At 39.2% G+C, this 15014-nt stretch overlaps 1 protein-coding gene across 1 annotated transcript in view; it reads left to right on the forward strand.

Moving 5' to 3' along the window:
- ank2b (ankyrin 2b, neuronal) overlaps nt 1–15014 on the forward strand; it is a 76166-nt gene that overhangs the window by 31707 nt on the left and 29445 nt on the right. Inside the window, exons 21-35 of the mRNA XM_079184361.1 lie at nt 352–450; nt 548–646; nt 1315–1387; nt 2731–2893; nt 4254–4332; nt 5145–5248; nt 6334–6372; nt 7562–7786; nt 11111–11265; nt 11389–11600; nt 12419–12623; nt 12726–12822; nt 12936–13164; nt 13827–13952; nt 14118–14240. Coding sequence (XP_079040487.1) covers nt 352–450; nt 548–646; nt 1315–1387; nt 2731–2893; nt 4254–4332; nt 5145–5248; nt 6334–6372; nt 7562–7786; nt 11111–11265; nt 11389–11600; nt 12419–12623; nt 12726–12822; nt 12936–13164; nt 13827–13952; nt 14118–14240 — 2028 coding nt within the window. The remainder of the gene's footprint in view (nt 1–351; nt 451–547; nt 647–1314; nt 1388–2730; nt 2894–4253; nt 4333–5144; nt 5249–6333; nt 6373–7561; nt 7787–11110; nt 11266–11388; nt 11601–12418; nt 12624–12725; nt 12823–12935; nt 13165–13826; nt 13953–14117; nt 14241–15014) is intronic.

The following is a 15014-nucleotide window of genomic DNA, read 5'->3' on the forward strand; positions in this document are numbered from 1 at the left end:
CACTACTATTATCATTTCTAACATGCTTTTTTCATTAGATTGATAAACAGAACATCATTTTATGTTGTTACACAAACAAATGGTCTAGTTATTACACAACACATATGTAGCTTGTGAAACATTTGAAACTTCTACTTTAACTTCATTCCAACTTTTCTCGTTAAAACTTTATATTCTCTTCCAGTTAGAAGTCGGTAACATACTGTATATATCAGAGACACACATGCTGTGAGGTTCATTTTATTTCACACACAAAGGATTTCTCATCAGCTGCCTGAATGTTGAAGACCTTTTTGAATGACAGCAAACTTTAAATAATCTATTTATTTGACGATTTTCTTTCCTTTCCAGAATGGATACACTTCCCTTCACCAGGCAGCCCAGCAAGGAAACACACACATCATTAACGTACTGCTGCAAAACGGTGCCAAGCCCAACGCTGTCACTGTGGTATGTGAACAGCCAGAGAACACACACACGCACACACACACACATATACTTCACAGTACAAAGACACACAACTCATCCACTGTGCTTCCTCGTCCAGAATGGTAACACTGCCCTGGGTATCGCTCGGAGGCTGGGCTACATATCTGTGGTGGATACGCTGAGAGTCGTCACTGAGGAGATCATTACCACCACAACGGTACGCCACATTATAAACATTATACCATCATAATCTAAAGTTCTAGGTTGTGTTATAGACGGCAGGAATGTGTGCTGGAATGGAAATTTGCATTGGATGGATGGATGGATATATATACTTTATTCATCTCCAGGGGAAAATTTGTGACAATAATGAACCATCAAATGATTATTATTGCACACATAATGCGTTTAGAGCCCAGTGATCACTGTTGCAGCATAAAACACGTCATTCTATTTTAGAGCAACTCTATATATGCTTTGAAAGAAGAATAATAATACATGTTTCCACTTACAAATTAAAGGAATCATTCATAAGCAATAAAACACAACCTGACTTAATACATATGTGGTTGCTATACAAAACCTGAAAGAGCTTAAGCTTGAAATCGCTTCCCTTATTACGATTTGCTGTCTCTAGTACGTTGTCCACCCGGTCTATATCAATGAGGGTAAGTATTAAAACCTCTTCTCAGTATAATGCAGTAGAATATCCATAATGACAAATCAGTTCTCATCAACACGTCTCTTTCAACGAATACTGAACACCTTCAAGAAACTGAGGATTTATTGCAGAGCTATGGTTTTATGCTACTGCTAGGTTTCAGCTAGCTTTACTACCAGGTGTGAAGTATAGTTAATGGGATCCCTTTCCTCCCATGCTGCCAGACCGTGACGGAAAAACACAAGCTGAACGTGCCAGAGACCATGACTGAAGTGCTGGATGTCTCGGATGAAGAGGGTGAGTCATGTGCATTGGAGCCTGTCAACGTCAACCCACAGTGGAGTCCCCTAAAGGAACGAGATCCCTCAGTGGTACTCTGACCATGTGTCCAACAACGCTGTGATGCTCTACTGTTTGTCCCACAGCAAAGATCTGTTTGTGCTCTTGACTTTGTGGTTGAAACCAAATGAGCTTACTGGTTAGTACTTCGTGTCCCTGCTAGTATATGTTAGGGTTTCCATTACTGTAAGTAGGGAACTTTATACATCTGTAAAATGACCAATGTTCTCTTTTCATTGGTTTATTGGTCAAATTTCCCAGTCTGAACATTGGATTTGTCAGGTGGCCATTAGAACAACTCGAAATATATTCTAGTGTAACTCCATGTCTGATAGATGCGTTAATAGGTTAGTTGTTGCTAATGCAATGTTAAGGTTAGCAATTACAGTGTTCATGTGTCACATATTGTGTTCACAGCCTGTTCTGCTGCCTCCAGGTGGGCAACAAAGAGGAATTGATTAATGCCGTTTTAAGGAGATTGCTAACCAAACTAGTACTGTAACTTTGATCAGCTCATAACGCGGACTGAGCAACAAGACATTTAACTGTTCTACATTCAATGAAACATTATAATATTCTGACTTCCTGGAATGCTGCTGAAACAATTCCCACCTCAACACGGGCTTTTGCATCTCAAGTGGGTGTTAGCATTAGTATTACTCTTCATTTGATGTAATTGCCCAAAGATGTTTTTTTGTTGGCGTAGATTCAGGGCAATTTACTGGTCGGTCTACGTTCCTACCCTCACCTATGGTCACGAACTCTGGGTCGTGACCGAAAGGACAAGGTCGCGGGTACAAGCGGCCGAAATGAGTTTCCTCCGTAGGGTGGCCGGGCTCAGCCTTAGAGATAGGGTAAGGAGCTCGGACATCAGGAGGGAACTTGGAGTCGAGCCGTTGAAAGGAGTCAGCTGAGGTGGTTCGGGCATCTAATTAGTATGCCTCCTGTTTTACAAAATGTCTTGCCTGATGATTGTCAACATAAAAACCTTTGATTGTTTACAGGCCCAGATTGAAAATATGATTATATATATGCAAAATTTCTGAGTGAATTATTCACTGCAAAATCATTTATCTTACATTTTGTGCAAAGTCAGGATTTTAAAATATAATTGCTGACAAGGCTGAATTTATCCAATATAATAAAGAATAACAATGACGAAATACTGTGAGCCCCAGGCCGCAATTGAATGTCTATGTTCATGTCACTCAATGATAACCTCACCCAAAAAACCTGGAGTGTTGCTTTAATCTGTTTGTTTTGTTTTCATTCACCTCCACCCTTCCCTTTTCTCTCCCAAGGTGATGACACGATGACCGGTGACGGAGGGGAGTATCTGAGGGCCGAGGACCTCAGGGAGTTGGGAGATGACTCCCTTCCAGGACAGTATCTGGACGGAATGAACTACCTCCGCTTCAGCCTGGAGGGGGGGCGCACTGACAGGTACATCAAACTCTGTCACATGTTTAACTTTACCAACAAGCAGCTCAAACAATTCGACTGGGGCTCAGAGTCGCTTTGGTGAACCAACTGACTAAAACTATGCCTGGAAGTGAGGAACTTATTCTTGCATAGGTTGCATCTGACCCAGCAAATGTTTACGCTCATCTGCTTCATGCACTAACAAATGCTCATCTGCTCCATGAAGCAAACAATTGTTCCTTGTGTTCCAAACACTGTTTAAAAGCAGTAAAATAAGCTGTTCTGATTTTAACATCCTCTTTGTGATATGTAAAACCCCGTTCTAATGTAATTATTGATATTTGCTGTGTATGGTGGATCTAACTTTATCATCACCATTCCTCTTGAGGACAAAATCTTACTAACTGCCTGTATTTGTATGTGTGTGTGTATGTGTATTTATGTGTTTTGCAACCTCTCCTGCTCATACTTCATCATTGGTCTTCCTTGTCATGCCTTCATAGTCGAATGCAAAGGTATGTGCTGACGCTGGCCTTTTACATCTTCATCACTGCTGAAATAACCAGTGTAGCTGTCTCCCTTTAGCTGGATATTGCACTTGTTTTAGGAGTGAGTGAAATTAGATAGTTATTTAAATCACATCTTTGTGTTTCGTAAGTGTTGGTTGGTATTCATCCATTCATGGTCCCCAGAGGATGAGTACTAATGACTTTGGTAATCCCCGTGTTTGTTTTTTATCTGCTCCATAATCAGGTCGAAACTTATTGACTTTGGTTTATAACCAAATACTTGCAAAATTGATAGCATTCCCATCAGCTTCAGCTATGGTTTAGGTTAACTGATCATTTGCAAAATGGTAAACATTATAGCTGCTTAATATCAGCTGTTAGCATAGCCAGTGTGAGCATGTTAGCACGTTTGTATTTAGTGTGTTTGAAGTATTACTGTACTACAATAAAGTATTACAGTAGTACTCACCTGCTAGTGTGAGACTCTTAGTCTTTCTAGAATAGCGCTGTTATTTTTTCATTTTAAGCTAATAAAATGTAAAACGTGTGTGAGACAATGCTAGCCTAGATGCAGTTAATATTCTTATTTTGTTCTTGTTCTTGTTATGAAAACACTAATGCGAAACCTAGTTGTTGTTTTGCCATCAACATTTAAACATTTAAACTGAACAGTCCATTCCTTAAATTACATTCATACAAGTCATGAGCTCTAGGGTATGAAATGACCGAACTCTTGTCCACATCAACTGATTTTGACAGCTTTCTTTATGAAAGTGTACTTTTCCTTGTAGTTGTCATTCATTTTGCACCCCGCCGTGATCTCTTCTATTGTCTTGACTGCCGAGCTTCACTGGCTTCTCTGCTTTTTTTCTTCTCTGCTATAGTTCAGACAGGTCCTTCACACCCACCCACCACAGCTACTACTCCCCTAAACATGAAGGCATCATAGATGAGATGCTCACCGGTCACCAGGTAAAGTACATGGTTCATTATAGTCACAGCCACTGCAGGTGAACCAGAGTTTTTTCTATTTTGTAATATCTAATATTTTGTACAAGTACTATACTTAAGCACTACAATATACTTCTGCTCCACTACAGTTCAGACTGAAATATAGACTTATAATATAAATAAACTAGATGTAATAGTTACAAGTTAACCTGAAGATGAAAATGTTACATTAAAAACTAAAACTAAAATAAACTATTTTAGATCAAACTACCAAACAGTAGACATGAAGACATTGAATTTAGCTGCAATACTGAAGTTCTACTACATGTTAGTGCATCAATAATGATCTAATAATATCCAAATATGATCTAATAACACTGATACTAATATACTACATAATAAGTACTTTTAGTTTGAACATTTTAGTATATTTGTTACAAATAGTGCAATACTTTAACTATTTCCTTTCTGGTAATAGAGTATTGGAGTAGGTGTAACTGTGACTTGACTCACTCACTCACTCACTCACCACTCACTCACTCACTCACTCACTCACTCACTCACTCACTCACTCACTCACTCACTCACTCACTCACTCACTCACCACTCACTCACTCACTCACTCACCACTCACTCACACGCAACCGATCTCATGATGCTACTGAGTTAACTACTCTGTTTATTATAGTTTAAGGGGAACATTGGTGATTTAGTTTTGAACTTCCATGAATTGCAAGTAAAGTATAATAATATACGTATTATCTTTAGTTCATAATGCTACATACATTCATTTCTGTTATATGTCTGATAAGAGGTTCTTTGTTTGACTCCAGGTCTCGTCACTTGCCAGGGAGTGTGAGAGGGATTCGTATCGTCTGAGTTGGGGCACCGAGAACCTGGATAATGTGGCTTTATCCTCCAGCCCCATTCACTCTGGGTAGGTACTGTCAGAGCTGGAGAAAATCACTGTATCATAAACATTGCACATTTTACACTCATATTGAACACAAATGTGGTAAAATGCTGATGAATAATTTTTTGGAAAATACAATTGAATCACACTAATCACACCTAAAGAAATGAACTTACCTCTGGGGGCTCAACATTACACAAATATTCTGACGGTTTCATGGCTTGTAAAATATATAAATGCATACATGCTTTGTACTTCTTTCCCAATGATTTCCATTTTATAAAAAGGAATACATTTAGTAACTAATGTTTTAGTAACAATTGAGAAGTTCATCCCAGCTTGGAGAAGTGTGATTCCTGTTGTGAAATTTGGTCCTCAATACAAATATATCTTCTTGTTATCCGGAGTGAAAAAACCCCCAAACTAAATAGTTAAAGACAGTTCAATATTTTGGGAAATACAGCAGAAGTCAGGATGAAATTAGCTTAGCTTAGCATAAAGACAGAAGTAAACAGCTAGCCAGGCTCTGTTTGGCGGATGATTACATTGTCATGAAATAGTTCCAGCATGTAACTCCCACAAAAGTTACATTTTTACATTTTTGTTTGAAAAGAGATGAAATAAAGGACATATGACATGGTAAGAGCTTTAGAGCTGCTAGATGGTTCATTTTTCAACTTTAAGCTAGCAGCTTCCCCCTGCTTCCAGTCTTTATGCTAAGCTAGATTAACGATTTCCTTGATACAGCGTTGTACTTAACACACAGACATGAGATTTAAGTGTTTAACTATTTCTTTATGCAACAAAAGGGATGCAGAATATTGTCCATGTTTACAAAATTGACATTAGTAACATCAATGACACTTTGACAATGACAATTATGTTTTTGTGATTCTTGCTAAACATATTTGGTGAAAGTTCTGTAAATACTGATTTGAATCGTCACTACTCTCCTACAGTAAGGATAAGTGATCATGTTGATGAATGTGTTTTACAAGATCTATGTAACTACTCCATGTCTCTTTTTCCTTATTCTGACTGTCTCTTGTCTGCTCTTGTTTCTGCTTGACTTTTGATTCCTTTTTGTCTGATGTGGTTGTTGTTTTTAGCCATTCCTCTCCGTGCCACGATCATGGAGACCACAGCAGGTGACCTTCTGCACCTTGGATAAATCACTGTCCTCCTCATCGTCATCATGCTCTTCCTCCCCTCACAGTGTGCTCTCCTGGGGGAGAGGTGTATGTGTCACTGTCCTCAACAGACATTGCCTTATAGACTTGGTTGTGGGTTTACAATGTGTCAAATCCTTTTAATCTGACTTAGATGTCCACACTCTGAGTCCCAGAGTTGCTGTCCCCACATGGACAGATCATCTGATTCAGAAAGTTCAGCAAAACAAATCTTTAATTGTGGATATCTGGGCAAAAAGAGGCAGTGAAAGTTGAGGACATGTTTTTGGATTTCATACAATGTCTTGTTTATTGTGCATTTCCACACATACCAACCTAAGATGTAGTCTTACTGTATAACACAAGTATTATTGTGTACTTTATACAGGAAAATGGGCTTGGATCGACAATACTCTGATTGATATAGCGTCTGTCAAACAGAAAAGCTTTATTTTCTGACCATATTGAATTAAACCATCAAGGCACTTTTCAGCAGTGGAGGAAATAAATCTTTGTCTTCTAACAGTCTTGAATTCAATAATATATGTGTTTATGTCTCTGTGTGCTTGTTAATGTTGTCTGTTTGGGTAATGACCTGGCGATGATCAAATTGTAATGTCACTTCATCACACCCATACTCCCGCTCATTGCGATGTGTGATCCATGTGCATTCAGTATTTTCCACTTTGCATGAGGAGCGAGGTCAAAGAGTCTCAAGCTATCAAAGCTATCGCTTGATGCAACTTGACCAGATTCACAGAGATGGAGCCGTTGATCGTGGTGACCATTCAGTGCTGAGAAAAGAGACACCAAAGTCAGCGAAATGGCCCCACTGTCTGCATGGCTATTCTTACAGATAGACTATTTGAAGTTGTGTTCATCAATATACAACCTGTTAATTTGCAGCCATTTTAAACGGGATATTACATCTTTTACATTAAATCTTTTGAAATAGAACAATAGCCATTATTCTGTAATTGCCACATTTTTGGATTAGTAACCTCTTCAGGCAGCTACTAGTTCTTAATTCTCTACCTTTGAGGTACTACTAGTGTTACCACGTGGGCAAACAATCTACCACGTAGCTTTGGTGTCTATATTCCCATCACTTAATGGGATCAATGAGAAATGTCGTTAATTTGTGGAAATATCTCCTGTTCCGCCTCAGCTTCCTGGTCAGCTTCATGGTGGATGCCAGGGGCGGGGCCATGCGTGGTTGCCGGCACAACGGTCTACGCATCATCATCCCACCCAGGAAGTGCAGCGCTCCCACGCGGGTGACGTGCCGGCTGGTGAAGAGGCATCGTCTGGCCACCATGCCCCCGATGGTTGAGGGCGAGGGCCTGGCCAGCAGGATCATCGAGGTGGGGCCCTCTGGAGCCCAGTTCCTTGGGTAAGGCCGCAGGGATGGATGATGGAATGAGTGAATGAAAGTTAGTGGATGTACAGGCTCAAGAGAGAAGGAATATGGAGAGGTAGCAGAAAAAATATAACAAATGCAGGAATCAGCAGTTTAATGAATTGATACAATTTAGTATCATTTCATTTCTAGTTAGTAGTAGTTTTGAAAGATCAGTACCTGTACTTTTTCAGTTTTCACATTTTTTTTACATAGGTTTGGATATTCTATGTCACTAATCTTTGACATTTATTAGTATAATACAATTTACAAAGTCTAATATCTCATGCATGCATCTCTAGTGTAAGAGGGAATATAAGTGGGAAGAGGGACAAAGTAAAACAGGAATAAGAGGTCAGACCTGTAGTCTCTACATTCATGCTACGGACACTGATTTGTATTCCTTTTAATGGCAATTTCACAACGTGCTGCCCTTTTTCTTTCAGATTAATTTAACCTCTGCCTCTGCATTACTAAAACTGTTTCTGTATCTGCTCTTGCTTTCTCCCAGCACCAGGGAAATGTTAATCTTTGCTCTTCAGCATGCCCTGATTTCTTTCATAACAGCTGCAGTCCAACTTGTTTTAACCTTCTCCTAACCCTTAATGAAAAAGCCTTTCTTATTAACCCCACCTCCAGTATATCGCACCATTGGTTTGATATGTGGCCTCAAATTCTGCCCTCTGCTGGTAATGTTTGAAAAAGAATAGTATGAAAGCATTCATGCTATGGTTATGACTCTGCCCCGTAATAATAGGAATGATATAAGTTATTCATGACCTATTTATTGCTGACAAACTACTGAAATATGTTGTTCTTATTACTATGTTTAAATTAATATTATAAAATGTGTGAGTATTTAACTCTGCAGTGAAACCTGTCTAACTTTACCTCAAGATGATTGTTCCTATTATAAATGTAAATTATATATATTTTATTATTTGCCGTGAAAGTGGTAACATTTGAAACTGCAAAATGATCTTTATTGGCCTATAAAAACGTAGACATCTACAGAAACCCAAAGCGTTCAAAGTCATTTAAATACAATTTCTATTATAATTTAGATAGATATGAAGTAATATGTTTTAATAATATGATTAATAATTAATTATTAATAATGAATACCGAAACTAATATATAACAATACAATTGTGACATTGTCGATCCAGGCACTGACCTGTTTGTCTTGATTGACAGACTTTGTGATTAAAAGTGGCATTGTGACATGAATCTGTTGTTGGACAATATAGCATTGTGAATTAGTTTATAGAATTTTGAAATTAAAACAGCTTGACGTAAATGAAATTGACAGTAATAATGAAATAAAGCAGGAAGGAAATTTTTTTTTTACAATATTTATGTTGTATGTAGTCAATCACATTATTATACATTTTGAAAACTTTTGGTCTCCATAGACACTCGGCTAAAAATGATGAAAGATTATGTTATTAATCTCATTCAAGTGTTGCAAATCAGTCCCCAAGGTTTCTATTTTGCACCCATCCAAACCATTGTGTGTGCTCTTTCTTCCTCACTGCTGCGTATGGACGCTTGGTCGATCACACAGTAAACTCCACCTCCCCACTGCCCCTCCACCTCTTAATGAGGGAGAGAGTTTGGTTAGCAGAATCCTCCAGCTCGGTCCGCCGGGGACAAAATTCCTCGGGTATGGTGGAAAAAAAACGTTTTTGCATATGAAACAATCTATGGATGCCAGTCTCAGTGTTTTATCTTACAAACCCTTCCATTTGGTGTCATTTTGTCTATAAGTTACTGTGTCTTGTATCCCACCTCATCTGCTACTTATGACCCATTGCTGCGAGATTACTTTGCTGATTCTATTTAATGGAATCCCCCTCTTTGCTTAGCCTTCTCCCTTTTTTGTGTTTATGTTTTCTTGCTTGCTGTTTTCTTAACAAATGCGTGTTAGTTTTTTTTTATTCTGTGTGAAATTTAAACGGTTGTCTGGCCTGTGAGTAGCTAAGGAACCAGGTGAAATTTGACAATATGGTGTGATTGGCTCTGTTTTTTCTCTCTTTCATGTAAATGATAAGTTGACCAACAGGCTAATTTCCCAAATTGGTAATGTAACTAAGTCATGCATTTTTCTTGATATAATTTTAGCTTGAAAGCTTAAACACGTTGAATGCATTGCTACTTTTTCACAATTTGAGCCAGAACTTTTAAAACATAAGGAAGTTATGTCTAAGGACATGAACCCAGTTGATATTGAAGTTTTCCTGCCACCACTTGGGACATTCAAAGTGCAAATCTGGCAAGTGCTAGTTAGCATACAAATAGAAATACATATTATCATCTACTCTCAGGTCAAAGAACCCTCAAAATATCACATGAAAATATCATCAGTTACGCTTTAGCTGTGTTCGTCCCATGTTGGATTGTACTTGTAGCATGCCTGTTATAGATATGTGTTGTAGCTAGTTTGTTGTGATTATGCATATCAGGTAAGTATTAAAGTAACAGTTCAATACTTAAATATTGAATATAATCAATCTACAAAAACATTTTCCTCATCCCGGTATTTTGACAAAAGTGGTTACAAAATCGACTCTAGTTCTCAAACTACTGCCTCAGCACGATCCACTTCTCTGCTGTCCATGGGTAGGATATGTTCAAAACACTTAGTCAAATATGACCAAATGCACTTCCTGTTTGTAGTTCTATGTTACTTATTGTAACATGTGTTACTCACAACTAGCTTTTTACATTGTGGTGAGCAACTGAGATAAGCAGCTCACTGTGCAGCGGTAGAAGTCTGGAAACGTTTCTCGATGCAAATGATCAAACAGTAGAATTAGATCAATTCTTTAAGGTAAACTCTACAAGTTAATCCACCTGGATTGTTCACTTGCATGGCTGATGCAACCAGAGCACTTGAGCAATGCTCAGTCAGACCAAACAGTCAATACACAGTCTTGTTTGTCTTGTTCTCTTAAAGATCAACTGATCTTTCAACTGACTGGGTGTCAGGCTCCTATCAGGTTGCTTACACCATCCAGGTTACACCTGTGACTATGTTCATACCCGCATGATGGAAATCCAAGTCATCCAGACGTCATAGAACTGTAATTACATTCATAACTATTATGTGTAGTACTGAAGAAAATATAAACGGAGCTTACCATTATACAATCAAGCACAATTTGAAAGACAGGACAATCTAAGACTATCGAAGGTCTTCTTGAAATGAAGTAAAGTAAAAGTAAATTAGACCATGACCAGATGCAGTTATACACAAATTGTTATCATCCATGACATTCTCTACTTACTCACACTACCTGGCCTCTACCCCTCCAGTCCTGTGATTGTGGAGATTCCCCACTTTGCTGCCCTTCGGGGGAAAGAGAGAGAGTTGGTGATTCTGAGGAGTGAGACTGGAGAAAGCTGGAAGGAGCATCACTGTGAACACACTCAAGAGGAACTCAACCAGATACTCAATGGCATGGACGAAGGTCAGTCTCTGATGGTGTAACAGTAGACTGCACCACAACTTTGGAAAAGTAGACTTAAAAAGAATACATGTAGTCTTACTTTATTGTCCCTGACACATGTTCCTTTCTTCCCCCTTCCTCCAGAGCTGGATACTCCAGAGGAGCTGGAGAGGAAGCGCATTTGTCGAATCATCACGAGAGATTTCCCACAATACTTTGCGGTGGTGTCGCGCATCAAGCAAGATAGTAATCTGATTGGTCCTGAAGGAGGCGTCCTGAGCAGCACTGTTGTGCCCCAAGTACAGGCAGTTTTTCCTGAGGGCGCCCTAACCAAGAGGATCAGGGTCGGACTGCAGGTATTTGACAAAAGCATCAGTAAAGTCAATGGGACCCTTTGATATTTACTGTACAATTGCCTGTTTTTTGGCATCTGCATAATCAAAGCATAGCATACAAGCTTAGATATCAAACCATCCCAAATTAAAAAAAGTAGACAGAATACAAAAGTTGAATCAGTGGATGATGCTAGATGAATATCAGGCGATCATCGTCGTTACAACTAAACCTTTGGGGAACACGAATGCCTGTACTAAATTGTCTGTCATTAAATCTCAAAGTAGTTAGGAAATGTCCCTCTAATTTAAAAACTTGCTGATGGTTCCAGACGAATAGTGAAGAGATCAACAAAGTTGTTGGACTTGGCTGTCTGGAAACAATAAATTCTGTCGATCCATCTATGCTAATCCATCTTGTAGATACTGCAGTCGATAAGTGATTCGACCTGCTGTATGAAGATGATGGATATTTGTAGAAAATTTCCGTCCAGACAAAAGTGGTGGATCAACCAACTGACGAAGTAGCAACTTTATTATTCCTATAGTCTCAGTGCTATCGTCTGGAATCCACTGTAAGATTTCTGTTTGTCATGGTGAGGATGGTCCATATTATTTTCTGCATAAAGGGGCAATACGATACCATGTGGATGAAAATGCCGTTGCCTGGAACGTTAGATGAGATGGGTGTTTAGTGTCATAGCTTGTAGTCAGTTACTTTGCAACCCTGGTTCAAAGTTCACTGCAGCCAACATTTCGTCAGGAGATCATCCTCAGTACATGGCCTTAGCTCAGGCTTCACCCATATGTAGGGTTGCTGTATACTCTGTCTTCTCTCCTAGTCCCAGCCAGTAAGTGTGGATGTAGTGAGGAAGATCCTGGGGAACAAGGCCACATTCAGCCCCATCGTCACCCTGGAGCCTCGCAGGAGGAAGTTCCATAAACCTATCACCATGACCATCCCTGTCCCCAAGAGCAACTCAGACCTGGTCCTCAATGGCTTTGGAGGAGACACCCCCACCTTACGACTGCTTTGTAGTATCACAGGTTAGAGAAGTCACGCAAATACATACACAAAGCTGTCAATAGACCAACTATACAAACGCTCACATTCTAAAATGTCAATCTTGGATTTGTGTCCATGTGCAGGTGGAACGACACCTGCTCAATGGGAGGACATAACAGGAACCACTCCGTTAACATTTATCAATGACTGTGTCTCCTTCACCACCAACGTGTCTGCAAGGTAACACAAAAACATATTTGTTGTAGCATAACTATAGCTGATGTAGTATAACTGATGAAAAGAGCTGCAGACCTAACTTCACTGGTTCTTTACAATCCCCTTCTGCTTTCTAGATTCTGGCTGATAGACTGTCGGCAAGTCCAGGAATCTGTCATTTTCTCCACTCAGGTCTACCGAGAGATTATCTGTGTCCCTTACATGGCAAAGTTTGTCATCTTTGCCAAGACCCATGATCCCATTGAGGCCCGACTGCGGTGCTTCTGCATGACAGACGACAGGATTGACAAAACCCTGGAGCAGCAGGAGAACTTCACCGAGGTGGCCCGCAGCCGAGATGTCGAGGTAAGGAATGAGTGGGAGAGGAACATATTATATATATATATGTATATGTGTATATATGTATATGTGTATATATATATATATATATATAAAATACACAATTAACTGATTTGCTTTTATTGTGAGAAGGTTTTGAAACATCACATTCTTGATTTCTGAGGAATAAGATGAAAGGTGATGAAAGTTGCCTTCTTTACTGATTTCTACCAGGACATTGATCTGTGTGTGATCTGCATAACACTGGTAGTTGTGCTTGTGGATAGTTGTCTGTGTTGATGTATGTAGACTGTGAACTAAAGGGGCCCCAGCATGGTGCCTTGGGAAACACCTCAGATTGGTAGGCACAGTAATGGAGGCACCTCAGACCGCTACTCAAAAAGTTTAATACGTGTGATTTAAACCAGTGATTGAATGATCAGCAGTACCAAATGCTCGGCTCAGATTGTCCAGTTTTAGTGCTGTGTAAGAAATAGAAACCTCATTAAAATGTATCTAAATATCATGGTTATTCATAAAAGACATCCACCTTTAGGAAAATACATTTCAGAAAACTTTGACTTCTGAAATTAAAATGTGGATATGTTCAATGGACAAGGTTATGTTTCATGAGAAGCTTGTTTTTGTTGGTTGTATGCTGTTATAAGTGTACTTGTTCTACTTCTCAGGTCCTGGAAGGTAAACCTATCTATGCAGACTGCTTTGGAAACCTTGTTCCACTCACCAAAAGTGGCCAGCACCATCTCTTCAGCTTCTTTGCCTTTAAGGAGAACAGACTAGCACTCTTCATCAAAGTGAGAGCTATTTTTTTATTTAAAACAAATAAACAACCACCAAGGTTTTTAAGCAAGTATCAACTATAAGTCATCATGTCGTATTTTTCTAAATGCATATAATATTCTAATCAGAGAAGATTTCTCCTAATGACTGAGTAATGCTGAACGGCTTGGCTGTTGCAGATCAGAGACAACACTCAGGAGCCGTGCGGCCGTCTGTCCTTTATGAAAGAACCCAAGAACTATAGGTCACTCACCCAAAATGCCATTTGCAACCTCAACATCACCCTCCCATCATACGGCAAGGTAAAGGCACTACACTGTTGTTTGACTCAAAAGAAAGAAGATTTGTGTTCTTGTTAGTTCACAAGAAGCACTATATTGAAATACTCTATTTGTTTGTAAACTGGACAATACTCTAATATTGAGTCCATTTCCCCTGTAATACACTGTAATACATATAATCTCCCACGTGTCAACTACTACATTATTCCAAAACATAACCCCAATTATTTTCTGATTCAATATTCCTAAATTGACTTTCATATTTCAAATGTTTGACATCCCAAGTAGTTAACTGTGCTAATTCTATAAGCACCCAACATATATATTATAGATTATAAAAACTGCCTTCTACCCAGTGAGCCATCTTCAAGATTGTACTAGGCAACACTGCAGGCTGGTGGCCTTTAATCAGATCTAAACTAAATATAATCGACTTAAAATCCCAGATGTCATGCGATGTGATGGCACGTCATTGATGCTTCCTGCTGAAGCGCCAAGAGACTCACAAAGATCAAAGTGTAATTGAGGCTAACAAGATGATTCTGTTTTTACATCAAAAATGCCTTAAAGACCTCTCTAGCGTTCCCTGAAATCACACTGACTGCTTGTCGTTGTTGCTTTGGTAACCATACATAGCCCACTGTCTTCTTTCTCCCTTTAATGTTGCTGTTGTTTCTATGTGCACATCTTTCTGCTTCACGCTGCTTCTTGCTCCAAAAAGGAGTCCGATTCAGACCAAGAGCAAGAGGAAGAGGTAAAAGCAACCACTGCTTCCCCCTCCCTCTTCCACTAACT

The sequence above is a fragment of the Pholis gunnellus genome (genome assembly GCF_910591455.1).
Source record: "Pholis gunnellus genome assembly, chromosome: 23".
Taxonomy (NCBI): domain Eukaryota; kingdom Metazoa; phylum Chordata; class Actinopteri; order Perciformes; family Pholidae; genus Pholis; species Pholis gunnellus.